Source organism: Ammodytes marinus (assembly GCF_949987685.1).
Source record: "Ammodytes marinus genome assembly, chromosome: 1".
Classification (NCBI taxonomy): Eukaryota; Metazoa; Chordata; class Actinopteri; order Uranoscopiformes; family Ammodytidae; genus Ammodytes; species Ammodytes marinus.
Window position 1 is genome coordinate 30,310,754 of NC_137230.1, and position 16,041 is coordinate 30,326,794.

Consider the following 16,041-nt stretch of genomic DNA (forward strand, 5'->3'; position numbering starts at 1 on the left):
TGTTTGGTAATGTCAGTTGCTAATTATGAAAGGCCATCTGGAAACTTTTTTTTTTTTATTTATTTTTTAACAAATTTGCATGCGTTCAGAATTCATATTATGCAGAGTTAATTGAATCTAATCATGTGTGCATGTGCCCCCATTAATTACCTAATGATAATACTCAGTAACAATGGAATACTCTCATTTGAAGGTAGAACTCCAACAAGACTCTTAACTGCGGTGTTCCCCAAGTAGTTGAGCCATTGAGTATGTTGCAACCTAAAACTCTCCTAATAATTAATATCAGCTTTTCTTCTTCTCATTCTTTAGTTATTTCAGTGCCAACAAAATGCAGAAGCAAGTGGAAGTCAGGATGGACGAAAGCCACCTGGGGCCCAAAGAAGACTCTGAGATGAGTTTATGTGGCACTATGTGTGATAAACTCATGAAGAACATGGTTTTGACTCTCACAATCCTAGGTAAGTTTTTTGTTCTTGCTACTTCCATCCATACTCGTTCCAATTTGCTACTCTTGCTTATACTCTGTGTCCGGGGGAGGGTTGGCTTGAGCCAAGACAAAAACCAGCGTACACTGTTGATAGGTTGTTAGGCCATCACTGCTAACACACCCAGGCAGGCAACCACATTTACACCTGCAGGCTATTAGCTTTTCTTGTGGAAAGAAACTGGAACGTCGGGAGAAAAATAAATCCATCCACCCTTGAAAAATAAGAAAAGATACAGACTTCACTCGGAAGGGCCCCAGTCTTTCAAATCCAGGATCATCTTGCTGACAATAGTGTTAACCACTGAGTCAATGGTGCTGTCCTCCAAGGAGACAAAACTGCTTTAGTGCATAACAGCAAAATGTGAAAATACATCCCAGCCTTTCTTAATGTTTAAATTACACACAACTCCATTAGTTTACCCTGGTCCTCAGTCATAATGTATTTAAAGTGCAAATAGGAAAACCAATTCAACGTTTTTTTTATGTATCGGAGTCAAACTAAACGTGGAAGAGGTGCTGTCCTTTGTATTATTTTTATTGCAACATCAGTTGAGATATTTACAATGATAGGGAAAACATTTGGATCAATGGTATGTTTCGGCTGTGTGGGCGATACACAAGTTATTTTGTGAAGTTTAACATTTAACAATAATCTCAATATCTATAAGTGTCAAGGTTGTGCTGTTAAATAGTACACTAACAAGCAAAAAGGTGAGAGTTTATTCCCCACAGATGTCAATACATTGTTATTCAGATGCTTTGAGTGTTCACGCCGGGGCTAGGTATCGTCAAGGACTTCGCGATACGATACGTATCCCGATACACTGGTCACAATACGATATATCACGATATATTGTGTATCTTGATATATCACGATATATTGCAATATTCCATAAACAAGTTGCCTTGTCAAACATACCAGCACAATATATTAATAATTGCACAGACAAATGAAGTCAAAACTATTTCATTTACAACTTCCTTTACTATTTTCTTCCTTTTTTTTGGTTTTGGTAAATGATCAAACACTGCTGCAGCTGCCATAACATCAAAATAACAAATCCAATTCACTCTTGTACTAACTGTACAGGACACAATGAAAATGAAAACACATCAGTGTGCTTTTGTGACACAGTGAATCTTAAGTATTCTTATAAACAAAACTGATCTAACTTCAATAGTCAGTATCCTAGAGGCTCAGGCCTGACAGCAGACATGGGTTTGAATCTGACCGTGGTTGTTCTCTGCATTTCATTCCCTCTCTGCCCCATTTCATATCTGTATCTCTGCACTGTCAATAAAGCCTTGACAAGCAAAAAAATAAAAAATAAAATCATAAAAAAATAAAAAATAAAATATATATTTTTAGTTATAAAAATCGATACTGATATCGCGAAACAAAGTATCGCGATATATCGATATATCGATTTTTTGACACAGCCCTAGTTCACGGTCAGTATCTTGTGGCTTAAAGTCACAGGCTTTGTGTTTTTTTCTCACCCAATCAGGTGTATTTCTGGGTTCCATTACCGGAATGCTGCTGCGGCACATATCGCCTCTGCCTGCTGATGTTGTGATGATGATCTCCTTCCCCGGGGAGATCCTAATGAGGATGTTGAAGATGCTGATTCTGCCTCTCGTTGTTTCCAGTCTGGTCACAGGTGGGTGAGGAACAGTTGCTGCTGCGAATGTTCTGCTAAATTCACACAACACATGGTGCAACTTGTTACTACCTGGGAGTTTGGCTGCAGTGGGAGAGATTAAAGAGAGGGTAGTTAATAAAAAAAAAACATCTTAAAAAGACCTGTGTGGAGGACAGAAGGAATTCACATACACAGATGTTACCGTTTTTCCATACTTCACAAACTTTGTACTAGTTCAAAACATAAAACTAGGACTTCAAAATCTGTAAAAAAGTAAAAAAAATACATGGCCACGTTTCCTATGTGATAATATTGCTGGGGAGATTTTGATTGAAATACATATGAATGCAAATTAAAGAGATGCAAACATCTGGAAGTCCTTTGTTGGAATATAGGAAAACCATGCATCTCGTTTATTATGCTTTGCATTCACGCTAAACTAGATAACTGCAGACATGTTTGTTTTTTTGGCATTTTTTGGCATTTTGTCATGCTTTATTGATAGTGTGAAGAGACAGAGGTGAAATGGGGCAGAGAGGGGAGTGACATGCAGAGTATGACCGCGGGCGGGAATCGAACCCGGGTCTGCTACTGGGCTCGGCCCGGGAGGGGGATGCCCTACCAACTGAGCTAAGGGCGCCCCCAACTGCAGACATGTTTTGACAAACTTGTTGTCACACTGGATAATTAGAAAATGAATTCAGAAGTTATTGAACCACTTAGTACAAATGTCAAATATAATTGATCTCACTTCGGAAGCAATCCATATGACAGTTCCCGGTGCAGAAATAGTTTTTCCAATAGGTCTGGACAAGAAGTCCTCACAGACAACAACACAGTCACAGTCACAATCACAACACTAGCAACTCTTCTCTCAATAAGGTGAGACTTGTTAATGGAGGCTTCGCAGTTTAACATGAGCAAACACAAGGAAGGAGCTCATCAGCTTAATTGTCATGTTTTGATCAGAGTTATTGCATCACTACCTGGAGAGAAGGTTTCTACTTACTGTACTGCATTGATTTTAAAACAATTGACTCTAAGAAAATCGAGTCCATCACAATCGAAAAAATATAATTCCATGCAAAGACATAGAGTAGAATTTAGTCTCTTTTATAACATTGGACACTTACTTTATTTCTTGTTAAACATATTACACCAACAGGACTTGCCGGTTTGGATGCCAAATCCAGCGGCCGCCTAGGCACCAGGGCCATGGTGTACTACATGTCCACCACGGTGATCGCGGCGGTGCTGGGAGTGATCCTGGTGCTGGTCATCCATCCAGGGAACCCAAAGCTCAAGGCCAATCTGGGCCAGGGCAAGAAGAACGACGACGTGTCCAGCATGGATGCTCTCTTGGATCTCATGCGAAATCTCTTCCCAGAGAACTTGGTGCAGGCATGCTTTCAGCAGGTACTGGAGTCAATCTTAATATTTTCAGCCACTAACATAGGAAGTGTGATTCATAGGTCAGTTGCTTTCAACGGTTTGGTCTTTTCTTTTTGCTTCTTGTCCAGATCCAAACAGTATCCACTAAGATACCGGTGCCCACTAACAGAACCAGAGCACCGCCACAGTTCACAGTCAAAAGGTCGCTTCAGTTCAAGAGTGGGATGAATGTCCTGGGTAGGTGAAAAGTAAACAGCACACCCGCTATAAAACTGAAGAGAAATCCTCACTTTTCAACTACATGTTAACTCGAAAACACATAACCCAGACCTCCACCAATGCTAGAAAATCCGTTAATTAGAGAAAATCTTTGAAAATGTACCCGCGGCTGGATCCAGGTCTGTAGACAACACAGGTATTTTTTCCCAACACTCATTTATAATGACGACTGTATTCTGTTTCTTACAGGTTTGATTGGATTTTTTATTGCTTTCGGAATCATCATGGGGAAAATGGGAGAAAGGGCCAGGCTGATGTTGGAATTTTTCAACATCCTGAACGAGATTGTCATGAAGCTCGTCGGCGCAATTATGTGGTAAGTGCCGTCCACTTCAGGCATATCACTCCACATGCAGTGACGTCGCAACACTCTTATCCTGCTTTTTGCTCTCCATAATAAAAATATCCCTGCAGACATATAAGAATCCTAACCACAAATATATATCCTGTGTCTATTTTCAGGTACTCCCCCATTGGTATTGCCTGCCTCATATGTGGGAAGATCATCTCCATTGCTGACTTGGAGGTGGTTGCGAAGCAGCTGGGGATGTACATGGTCACTGTGATAGTGGGGCTCGTCATCCATGGAGGCATCTTTCTTCCGCTGATATATTTTGTGATAGTAAGAGAAAACCCCTTCACGTTCTTCATGGGAATCTTCCAAGCTTGGGTCACAGCTCTTGGAACAGCGTCAAGGTATGACGGAATTCTGCCTTTGTTCCTGTTTTTACTGTAGGATTCAGACTATGTGCCCCATCTGTCAATGCTGTGTCACTGTGCTGCATGTTTTTGTGTATAATCCGATCCAATTTCATTCTTGGCCATATAGACCTTTAAAATGGTAACCATGAATTGGTCTTGCCAGCACCAGCTGAGTGGCTTTGCAAACCGGTATACAGTATTTCCTTTATATTTTATTCATGATATACTGTATATGCACTCTTTCCCCTCCTAAAAAGAGCTCAGTTTTCTTAAGTTGGGGCTTGTTCACTGCTCCTTCATCCATGAGAAACACTTATTAATGTCAGACAAAAAAGAAAAGAAAAACTGCTGAGTCACAACTGCTATTTTCTTTATGAGATCTACCCTTAAAAGAAAATTGTACTAACCTTCAAGTAAATTTAAACTAATATATGTTTTTTGGTAAAGTTAAACATGAAATCCTTAAACTATAACAATCAATTGAATTTAAAATTAGATCATTAAATAAAATTAATAAATTCCCATACCAGTTCAGATCAAATTTATTTTAGTACAGAATGAAGACTGAAAGTGATTGCTACATCAACTGTAACCCAGTCAAATAAGCCTATCATTTGTTGTAAAGTATTTGATTTATTATGCAAGTTTATTGTATTATTATACTAAGTATTTTGGGGTCAAATGTGGGTGCGGAGTTTGCCAACTTAACCACGCTACATGCTGTTTGTAACTTTCATTGAAAAAAAGTATTTCTTCTTGTTTAATTTCCACATAGTGCCGGTACCCTGCCCGTCACCTTCCGCTGCTTAGAGGAGAACCTTGGCATCGACAAGAGAGTGACCCGCTTTGTCCTGCCAGTTGGTGCCACCATCAACATGGACGGAACAGCACTTTATGAGGCTGTGGCAGCCATCTTTATTGCTCAGATGAACGCCATCGAACTTGACTGGAGTCAGATTGTTACTGTCAGGTGAGAATGAGACTACAGAAAGATATCACAACCCATTCGCGAGGTAGCGTTTTGGCAATACATTTGCCATATCCTGCTCAAAAGGGTATATTATATTATATTATATATCGAACACCTATAAAACATACTGAAACATGTATATGATAAAAAGGGTGTAAAATACAGAAAATCTCTATGGATGTTTCTTTCATTACGCCTATGCGTCTCACAATCAATTTCAATTTAATAAAGATGAGTTGATATGATTTTAGTCAGGCACTCTACACTCTAGACTAAAAAGTGTATTTTGTCAGTGGTATGATGGAGCTTTACAACCTGTGGTGTTTCCTGCTGACAGTTGACCTTGTCTCCTATTGTAGTATGACAGCCACCCTGGCCAGTGTGGGGGCAGCCAGTATCCCCAGTGCGGGACTAGTGACCATGCTTCTGATCCTCACGGCGGTGGGGCTGCCCACTCAGGACATCAGCCTCCTGGTCGCTGTCGACTGGCTGCTGTAAGTTCAACATCAACACAAATACTATAATTTAAAAATAAATGCAGACACATTCCTGTACCATGCACAGTCTTTGGAATTGAAATCAGTTTTGAAAAATCTTACTCACTATTTAAAGCCTCTGGAAATATGCTATAACATACTAAAAATCAATACGATATCCAAGTTGGCTGTCTTAATAAGTTTTAACAAAAATCTGATTGACAATAAATGTTCACAAGTTTAAAAAAAACGTTGTTAAAAAACAGCTTTTTTACTTTTCGGCTGTTTGACAGGACTGTGTGGGCCCAATCAAATGCTCTCCATGGCATCAGTCATTGTTTTTGTAAAACGTTTGGGCGAGTAAACCACATTTCTGTAAAGTTTTAAGAACTTAAATGACAATATCTTTCATTTGGATTGATGCAACTACGTAACTCTTTTTTTGCAATTTAGGATTTTATAGATGTGGGTTTATAGGGGGCTTTAAAATAACAAAACAAAAACTATGTCAAAGAAAAATGAGTGTGAGTTTGTTTTATGAATTACTTCCTTGCGTCCTTCCATGCCACCTTCCTCTCCCACATGCAGGGATCGATTCCGTACCTCAGTGAATGTGGTGGGTGACTCGTATGGAGCCGGTATCGTGTACCACCTTTCCAAAGATGAGCTGGACGAGCTGGATGCCCAGAACCCCCGCGAGGACTATGAGATGGAAAAGACACAATCCTTTTTAGAAAATAACAGCAACCAGAACATGTACACCAACCACAACTCAATCTTGATAGACGACTGCAAGGTACATTTCCAGTTAACGGACATAGAGACGTGTATGTAGAGAATCCTCCCCCAGCTTTGTTTCTGTGTCTGTGTTTGTGTTTCTTTTTTTTATGTGACTTATTGCATCGGTGTAACTGTGTTTATGTGAATAGTATTTTTTTTTAAGGGTGAAAAAGCGGAATAAATATTTCAATATTTATTTGTTCACCTGTCAAACATGTGAAAAAGCAGTTTTTTGTGTTCTATAACATAACAACTATTATTATAAACTTTGTCATTTATTATCCTCAGAAACTCTGTTTCCCTCTCATGAAATCGAAAGGGACGTGTTTATTGTTAAGCGTCAACCATGCGTTTTCTTGTACCCAATTATTGTTGACTTGTTTTTGGTGTTATGTCTTGACCTTATTAAGACCTTTTTTTGTCAACTAAATCGGACATGTATTTGTGGCAGCCCTGACCAAATTGCAGTTTTCAATAATTGACAATTTTTTTAAAGAGTTTTTTTCTAACCAGTGGTACACATAAAGACTGCTATTTTCACCATGTTTCATCTAAAGTGATGCATCCATTCATGAAATGGAAAGCCTTTCCTATCCATATCTTAACAGACAAATAAAGAATTGTAGTTTTTTCTATAGAATTTCACCAATACATATTACATGTGTAGATATTTCATTGTATTGTCTATATGATGCAACTTTTTTTCTGATGCTAAAGTTGCATTCTGATTATTGGAGTATTGTAATTCGGTTGGGCAGAGAATCCATAAAATACATGGCCAACTTTAAAAAAAACAATAATTCTGCTTGTTTTCATATCATTTTGTATCTGAAAGTCAACATTGACATGAAACAGCACACCCATACACACACCAAGGTCATGGCCTGACTGTAATGAAGCAATGGCTTCTCTGCTCCCAACCGTTGACGGTTTGTAAATGACAGTGCCTTGGCGCAGATAGTTAGATGTTCTTGATAATTGCTTACAGGACACCATGGGCAGAAATGGCAAGACTGCAGAGTTAAATGGCAGGACTCCAGAGTTCTCTCTTGTTGAGGAGGGACCGTGGAAATGCGGGTAAGCAGATCCAGAAGCTGCTTCGCCTTACCCTGAGTCCAACAGCTTTTACTATGTGAGGACACAACTTTAAATATATATATATATATCATATACAAAATTAAGAAAATAAAAAAGTGAGAGATTGCAGAGTCTCAAGTACTGTAAGAACAAACAGTCCCTTTCTTTCAGTTAACCCGCTGAGTAGACACTGGAGCAAACTACAGATGATTCACCAACTTGTACTAAGTTGTGCATTTGCGCTAACTAGACACAAACACTGTAATGCACTGGTGCATCTCATGCACTTTGTTTAGATGAATAAATCATTGGTTTGACAACACTCAGGGCCTTACTTGGTGCTGCTGCAAGCTTCCATTTCTCTCAACAAATAATAATTATTCTACCTTGTCCAACATCTCCTTTTTGTATCAAGGAATTTGCTTAATAGCTTAAAGGGTGAGGATGATGGCCTTGTCAGGTAAATGTTAGGCAAGGACAAAGTGAGAGATAGTGTACAAGTTGGATCATCAGTATAAGACAGACTTGTCACTTTCATTGGTTTTGTGTGTTTTTGATTTCAGACACGTTCTGTCTTCTAATAAAATGTCTGTAAACATTTTTAATTTTTTTTAAACCTGCAAACTGGATTTACCTGAACAGACCGTGGACTGAATGAAACTTTGTGTGGCATCCTGATGCAAGTGCGGGACAGCTAAACACTGCATTAACTTTGACTCTTCCACTTATGGGATTAACTCCTTGACGTCGAACACATCGTCACGCTTAAGAAGCAAAGCTTAGGACTTAGGCCATCAGTCAGGAGAACGTGTGACCTCTAAATCTGGCAACAAACAGTACAGGATGTGTTGTTGTGAAGGGGGCCCTCCCAGTTCTTTATTTACCTTTTTTTTGTGTATATATGTATATAAATATATATACATGTTCTTCCTGAGCAAAGCACTGAGTTTATGTTTGTAGTCAAAATGTATGCTTGTGTTCTGGAATGTATTTGTGTTCATATGTGTTCCTGAGAGAAAGATTAACGAAGAAAGAGAGTTGGAGGTTCAATGAGAGAAGGGGGATGTCTCCCGGACTCTCAGTGGGCCATTGCATTGCTCTGTGTTTTATTTCAAACTGTTTATTTATTTGCTATATGACAACCTTGCCTTGACAACGTCAACTGCAAAGTGCAGTCAGTGTGATGACTAACACATTTCTCAATAAAAGTTACCATTATTCATTTCAATGGAATATTGGGACTCCCATTTTAGTCGATGAAGTCCAGTTTCTGTACCTTCCAGCTTTACTACACTGAGGATGGCTGGGCCTTCCTCACTCTGGGTGAAGGGAAGCAGGGTTTAGTTTTTACACGGCAGATAATACAAAATATAATAATAAGAATAATAAATACATACATTTAGCTATGGTCACGCCTGTTTAGCACGTGCACACAAATTCTGTCCCCAGCACTCATTAATTTAAATTTAGACATAACCACAAGGTCATTGGATGATGACTGAATATGTACATGTTTTTGAGTGTAACTCTGGTTAAACCTAGGTGAGAACAGGATTACTCATTCATTCATGTTTAAAGTGCCTCCTTGCACTTTGTGTATATACCCTCTTTAGATAAAGTGTATACATGTATAGAATTTGACCTTCTATGTCATCTTAAGAATTGTTTTTGCTATGCTAAAGGTTTCTATAAAGACTTATATATGTTCGTAACAATGTTAGTATAATGGTAAATGGTAAATGGACTTGACTTATTTAGCGCTTTTCTAGGCGATTTTCTCAGCCCCAAATCGATTTACATATCTTACCACATTCACCCATTCATACACACACTCATACACCGATGTGTGTAATGTTGACGGCCACTAGTTTTCTCACTAGGTTGTGATAGAGCAATAGGGTTATTTATTTATTGACACAAAATGCATTACATTGATCAGTTTTGAGGGAAAAATTTGAGCTGAAAATACTGAAAAATCCCAATATTTATCACTTGTTTAATGAGTGAATATTGTTATTGCCTCATTGCAGATGTGGTCATCTGCATGTTTATGAGCACATTATTAGGCACGTTTTTTTTTGGGAACATTGGTGCTGGCAGCTACATAATGTCTACATGTTGTGAGACCTCAGGCAGCCTCCCAGTGTTAGGCTCAAGCAAATCCTTCCTTCAAAATGGAAGAGAGTGATTACGCCCTGATTTATCTCAAAAAGCCACCTATTAAGTGATTGCAACTCTTCATCCTATTTTATTTGAAATTGGGCCTTGATCTAAAAGAGAATATGTTCTTAGTCAACTGGTCTAATGTAGCAAGTGTTTTTCTATGAACATGTGAAATTTAGATTATCATACTTAACATTTTCTATCTTTCATTTTTGTTCTATGCACATATTGCTCTCATGTCTGACATTCATTGTAATGTACAATTTATTTTGACTTTGACTGAATTCAAGCAGGATTGAAGGCACTTCTACTAAATACACTTCGGCAGTGCGCACAAATATTTGTCAGGCGAATGGACTGAACGTGTGCAAATGTTTTAATACTTGTGTGTAAATATGAATGGAAACAAATAAATGTTTATTGATGAGCTGCCGCTGTGTTTATTTCTCATATGAGGGAGGATGCGATATATATACAGCATTATAAACATTCACCCAGTGTCTCTTGCAGCAGCTGGAGTGCTGTGTAGGCTGTGAAGGGGGAAGCTGGTGGGCTGAGCACTGTCCAGCTTCCACATTGAATGCGGGGGAAAAAACAGATCAGCTTTATATAAATTACAATCCACAACACAGTTTTCAATATAAAAAACAAACAACATATTAATTATTTACAGGAAATGAAACTTTACAGCTGTGTTGGAAATAAACGGAATTTGTGCATACGACCCGACCAGTTTTGTATTTGTAATAGATAATAAAGTGTAGACATGGCAATAAATACAGTATATCAACCAAAGTGTTGCTGTAGTTCCAAAGTAAATATATACCAAACAAACTTTTTCGAAGTCAGCAAGAACCAAAATTAAAAAAAACAAAACACAATGGTTCTTCTCATTCAGACTGGTCTCGGAGCATTTGAAAGTTGACAGGAATCTTTTGCTCGGCAGCAGGCCCTCTATAGTCAGTTTTTGTTCCTCATCTGCTTCAAACACAGTCTTTGGTTTTCTTGGTGTCTGTGATGAATCTCTCGTCTCTGAACCCCTCAGTGTGATGAATAATTCTCTGGAAGCTCGTCCAGGGGGATGACTGTGTATTCTGCTGCCTTGCCATTCTCCCTGGGGCCGTCTGTGCTCAGGAACGTCTCCATCTCTACCTCCCTCTGCTGGTTCGACGAATTAGTCTTGTCCGCGCCCTTGGACGCCTGGCTTGGTCCGTTCCACCTACACAAGAAGGAACGATGATGATTAAGTTCTATGCTCATAGTAGTTTTAATCAAAATATATAGGTTGTGTTTGTTGTAATGGTATTATTCAATCTTACTTGTCCCTTGTAGCGATGGCAACAAATAGCATAACCAGTGCTGCAAGGCCAACAATGAAACCGACGATGATCATCCAACCTGGAAATAGGAACAAATGAGGTAAAAATAAATAAGATGGACTTGTCATGAACTTGTGCAAGAATCACTCTATTAGGTTTATTAATGCATTTTTTTTCTTGACTCACCTGGAGTACTGTGTCCTTTGTGAACGGGTAACGCAGTTTGTGAAGATATTTCGTCTCGCTTTTCAGAATCCCCCTCATTGTTTTTGGCTAATTCTGTAATTACGTCAAAACCTCGACCCTTCAGCGGGCGTTTAGCGTCCGAGGAGTTTGATGGTCTAGTGGTTGCTTCTTCATTGGAGCCAGCAATGGTACTGGAGCTTGTAGGAGGGCTCTCTCCATCTTACAAAATAAAATATAATGTTAAAATACAGACTGGTGAATTCCAACTTTTTTGGCAGCTAACAGCTTACAAAAAAAGCAGTATCTATGAGTTCAGATGTCTGTGAGTTGTTAGCAGTTCTACCGAAGAAAGATGACCCTCGTACCATCTCAGGTGGTTTCATTTAAATACACTGTTAAGGGCCCACATGCGTATGTGCATAACGTGTACTTAAGCCTAATATAATTTTTTTCTTATAACACTTTTATACTGTGTTCTTTTTCTTGTGGGGTTACGCAGGATTGCCAGTTTGTTCTTTTGTATTTGTTGACTGAGAATTGAATATCACAGGCTAAAACTTCTGCAAAGATCAATTCAGACAATATTATAGAATACTATCCGAGCAGGTATAGGATATTTACCTTTAGTAGGACCTGAAGTCCACTGCCCCATTCCTGATCCTGATCCATAGTCGAATTCTTCAATTCCTGCAAACATCTGCGTTTCGTTGCGTGTGATAAAATCGGAAGTGGAGGTTGATGAATCGGTGCTAGTTCCTGCTTCAGGACTAGAAGTGGTATTGGAGCTCGTAGTAGTATGGTCCTGGCCAAACATCTCGCCATCTCCAGACCCATAATCAGAACTCTGGGAGTCAAAGCCCGAGGCAGTGGTAGTTTGTGGGACAGTGGTTTGGTCTGGTGTGGTGCTGGCTAGGGCTTCATCTGGCTGAGCTGGAGAGCTATTGCAAGGTATTGTGGTCGACGGTGTATCCGAACTGGGGACCTCAGTGTTACTTGGTAACACTGTGGAAGCATGCGAGACACTCTGAGTTGTGGTGGCATGGTGGTTATCTCCATGCTCGAAAGACAGAAAGGTTACGGACTCGCTGCTCTCCCCGCTGCCCTCTTCTTCGTCACTTTCGTTGGAGTCAGAAGATGGCTGCTCCGACGCTTGAACGGTTGTGTTACGTCTGGGAGATTCAGTCGTGAGCACAGAGGGGAAAGGCGAATCGATGAGAAAGCCGTCCGTCAAGACCTCTCGGAGAACTTCATCCTCCACTTTTGCTTTTGGAATCTGGGTCAAGGCTAAGGAAAAAGAGAGATGGAAAAAAACACAGGTTACCTCAAGTGTTTACCATTACCAGCCTTGTCATGAGCCGAAAGGAAAATTACCAAGCCTGATTGATATATTTCAAACGTACCACACAGGGCATACGTGCCAGTGCTACGCCCCAAAACTCTTGTATAAACTTGTCATCTTCTTTGATGAGGTGTGGATAGAGGCGGCAATGATTAACCCGGGTGACTAATCGTCATGAGGGGTAAACAAAAGAGAGGGCAGCCTCATCAAAGCATCAGTTTTGGCAACAGCATACCGCACGTTTGACACACCTTGTACGAGAGGGCTAACCACGACTGTTTGTTTGGGCTGTTTTTTTTGGAACGAAGCCGTTTTGTGCCGTTAAAGAGGAGGAAGCAAAAGGACAAATTTCTTTTGACTATTTGATTTACTATACTGTATAATTAGTGCATAATCTATGTTTTCGCTCATTTAAAGTGTGTTAAGTGTCTAATTATGTAACTGTATTAATAACGGTATAAGGATATCGGTCTAAGGGACCATTTTCCTCTAGAATGTTTAATTTAGTCTATACTGTTTAAAAATGTTTGCTGATAATGTGTATTTAAGATTCTTTAAATTAACTTGTGATGGATCACTTAACATTGTGTTATTGCTACTAACTGGTACTATGTTAAATGATTTAAGTCAAAAAATATTTAAGATTAAACATAAAGTTAATGATTTTTTTTTAAAAAGGCCTACGATTCGGATCAGGCATCTCTTCTCTGCATTTCTGCCCAGTCATTTTCAGTTCTGGTGTTCACTATGAGGTTACCAGTTGCCCAAACTTGTGTAACAGCTTATTGCTGATCTTTGGTTTCACCTTACTCAAACCATACGCATTAATGCACCTCCTGGATGGGCTTAGAACATTTCACAATGCTCTCTGTGTGTAATATAAAGGTTCCAGTGAAACCTGTGCACCAACAAAGAAATACTACTCCGGTATACTGAGAGAGAGAGAGAGAGAGAGAGAGAGAGAGAGAGAGAGAGAGAGAGAGAGTGTCTAAGGTAGCCTAAGGTGAAGTGCTGACTCACGGGGTAAGCAAGGGGACAGCATGGGAATTTCAGAGGTCTGTATCAAAGAATTTGCCAGACTGCAAAACCCATGAGTGCTGAGATGTAGGATGGTAATTTTGCAACAAACAAAAAAAAATTAATGGACCAACAGCAAGTATTTGACATGGTGAAAGAAGCAGAAAAAAATTACCTGAATCTGGATCTTAATAAAAAAGTTTAATCCTCAAAGAAAAAAAATAACATGGCTAATAAAATCAAATAGATAGTTAGACAACAAGTGGTGGTTGAAGGAAATCTACATGTGACAAATAGGCATTGTCCCATGACTTGTGAGGTTACTACTACTAACTTGTAAACATACACACAATGCTTTTTATAATAAATAAAATGAGATGCCAGATGTATTCAGCAACTGAGAAAAAACACATACAATAAGAAAGTTGTAATTCGCTTACTGTCAACCGGTGTTGAGTGAACAACAGCAAGAAGTCCGAGAATAAGCCCAAAAAGAAGATTCCTCATCTTCAGAACAGGAACTCTTGATACAGCCATGGACTCAGGTAAACTGTTGAAGTGAGCAGGGACTATTTGGCAACCTGAACTGATACGTGAGTCGGATGAATCATGCCTTGCCTTTTATACACAGCGGCAGGTAGGTGTTACGTCAGTACAACAATGGATGGCAACACACATACACACACACACACACACACAGGACGGCTGGCACACCTGTAAACACACCCTCTTCCTCACACACTTTCTCACGCTTTTCCCCCCCATCTTCCTCTTCGTCAGACACGGAACAAAAAATTAAGTGGAAATCCAGATGTCAGTTTGTTGTTGTGAAAGAGGATACGCAACAGAAAAGATGCCATCATACTTACAAGATATGGCAGACTTATATAATTAATGTACCCCTTCAGTTACATGTACTAGACTATAGAATAAAATGTCAATAGCACTGATGAAGATAAGTTCTGTGTCTTGCTGCACTTCAATATGTATATGAGGCAATGTAATGCATATACAGCAGCCAGATATTAACAAATAAGAAAACACAACAACCTAAAATGAAAATAAATACACACCAAACAACCATAGAAATTACCATAAAAATGTACCCGTCATATTCATCATCTTATAGGCAAATGTAAACCTAAATGAATGTTAATACATGTTTACAGTAATACATACAACTTAATACAACAGTGAGTACTAGGATGCAAACAACTTTCAAACTCAGAAGTGTCAACTAGAAAGTGCAACTTTTTTAATTGAACGGTTTATTACAGCATTTTAATAAATGCAAATGTATGGATGAAAATACCTGGACCTAAAATACGAAATGTGTTCTTGTCAGCCAAGACGGGCTAAATAACATACACAATGCTAAGCCAGACGTTTAACTAGCAGTTTATTTAAAGGCGACATAGTGAAGCTATGTTGCACACCCTGTGAAACAGCATTCACGGAAGCATTAAATCTGTTGGATGACAGTCGACTGAAAAAGTTGTATGTTTTAGTGGAAAAAGTTGTATGTTTTAGTTGGAGACATTATAATTTATGTGCAGCTGCCGAGAAGCACAAAACTCAACACCTTTTTCATTAGTATTTCCTTATCATTCTATCCTCAAACTCTGACGTCACTCTAAAAAAAGTAAGGATCTTAGTTTTCTTGGTTTTGTTTAAAAAATGTCGCACAAGACTTTTGGCCCCCGCCCACCAGAGAGATTCTGCCTCAAACTGTATATGATATAATAAGGACTGCTTGGGATCCGTTGGAATTTGGCGGAAATTGATGCGTCACTGCAGAGCATTATCCTCTGGTGATCTGGAACGCTTTGTGAATTTCAGACAGTCGTCATGAGTTAGTCAGAAAGTGTGGGTGAGCACTTGTCCAGACTTGCACTCCACACCCAGAAAAAGTTCATTTCTTGATACTGTTAAGACTGGAATTTCGCAATATACTACTTATGATACATAAAGGGGAAAACCTTGAGGGTTAAAAAATCAAGCATGAGAAAGTTAGTTTTTACTAGACACTGCCAATGACTCACTATTCAAATGGTTTTCAGTATGGTCCAGTGAATGTGTGGTAGGTGGCAACATTATATTCCGGGAGAAGTCAAATCCTATCAGGCTAAATGTGTGGAGGTCAAGTAATTTTTAGACAAATTATTTTAAGGTCCAAAAGTTGAAATACTTGTTTTGCATTAGTAATCC

The 16,041-nt window shown here is 39.1% G+C and overlaps 2 protein-coding genes across 2 annotated transcripts; one reads left to right on the forward strand and one right to left on the reverse strand.

Annotated features, from left to right (window-relative positions):
• Positions 1-325: 325 nt before the first annotated feature.
• Positions 326-7,813, forward strand: slc1a2a (solute carrier family 1 member 2a; the record flags this gene model as incomplete). Its single annotated transcript, XM_080030757.1, has 10 exons — positions 326-461; positions 1,999-2,151; positions 3,299-3,549; positions 3,654-3,762; positions 3,994-4,120; positions 4,267-4,500; positions 5,282-5,476; positions 5,836-5,970; positions 6,541-6,748; positions 7,721-7,813. The coding sequence occupies exons 1-10, from the start codon at positions 332-334 to the stop codon at positions 7,811-7,813; spliced, it is 1,635 nt and encodes a 544-aa protein (XP_079886883.1). The 5' UTR covers positions 326-331.
• A 2,400-nt stretch (positions 7,814-10,213) lies between these two features.
• LOC307252924 (uncharacterized protein) lies at positions 10,214-14,414 on the reverse strand. The gene is made up of 5 exons (XM_080030746.1): positions 14,274-14,414; positions 12,099-12,761; positions 11,478-11,696; positions 11,292-11,370; positions 10,214-11,191 (listed from the first exon to the last, which is right to left on the reverse strand). The coding sequence occupies exons 1-5, from the start codon at positions 14,368-14,370 to the stop codon at positions 11,014-11,016; spliced, it is 1,236 nt and encodes a 411-aa protein (XP_079886872.1). The 5' UTR covers positions 14,371-14,414; the 3' UTR covers positions 10,214-11,013.
• Positions 14,415-16,041: the final 1,627 nt, after the last annotated feature.

Coding starts and splice junctions, on each gene's coding strand:
- LOC307252924 (XM_080030746.1), bottom strand. CDS start 14,370: ATGGCTGTATCAAGAGTTCCTGTTCTGAAGATGAGGAATCTTCTTTTT. Junction 12,762..14,273: donor TCACTCAACACCGGTTGACA/GTAAGCGAATTA, acceptor CTTTTTCCTTAG/CCTTGACCCAGATTCCAAAA. Junction 11,192..11,291: donor GCCATCGCTACAAGGGACAA/GTAAGATTGAAT, acceptor CTTCTTGTGTAG/GTGGAACGGACCAAGCCAGG.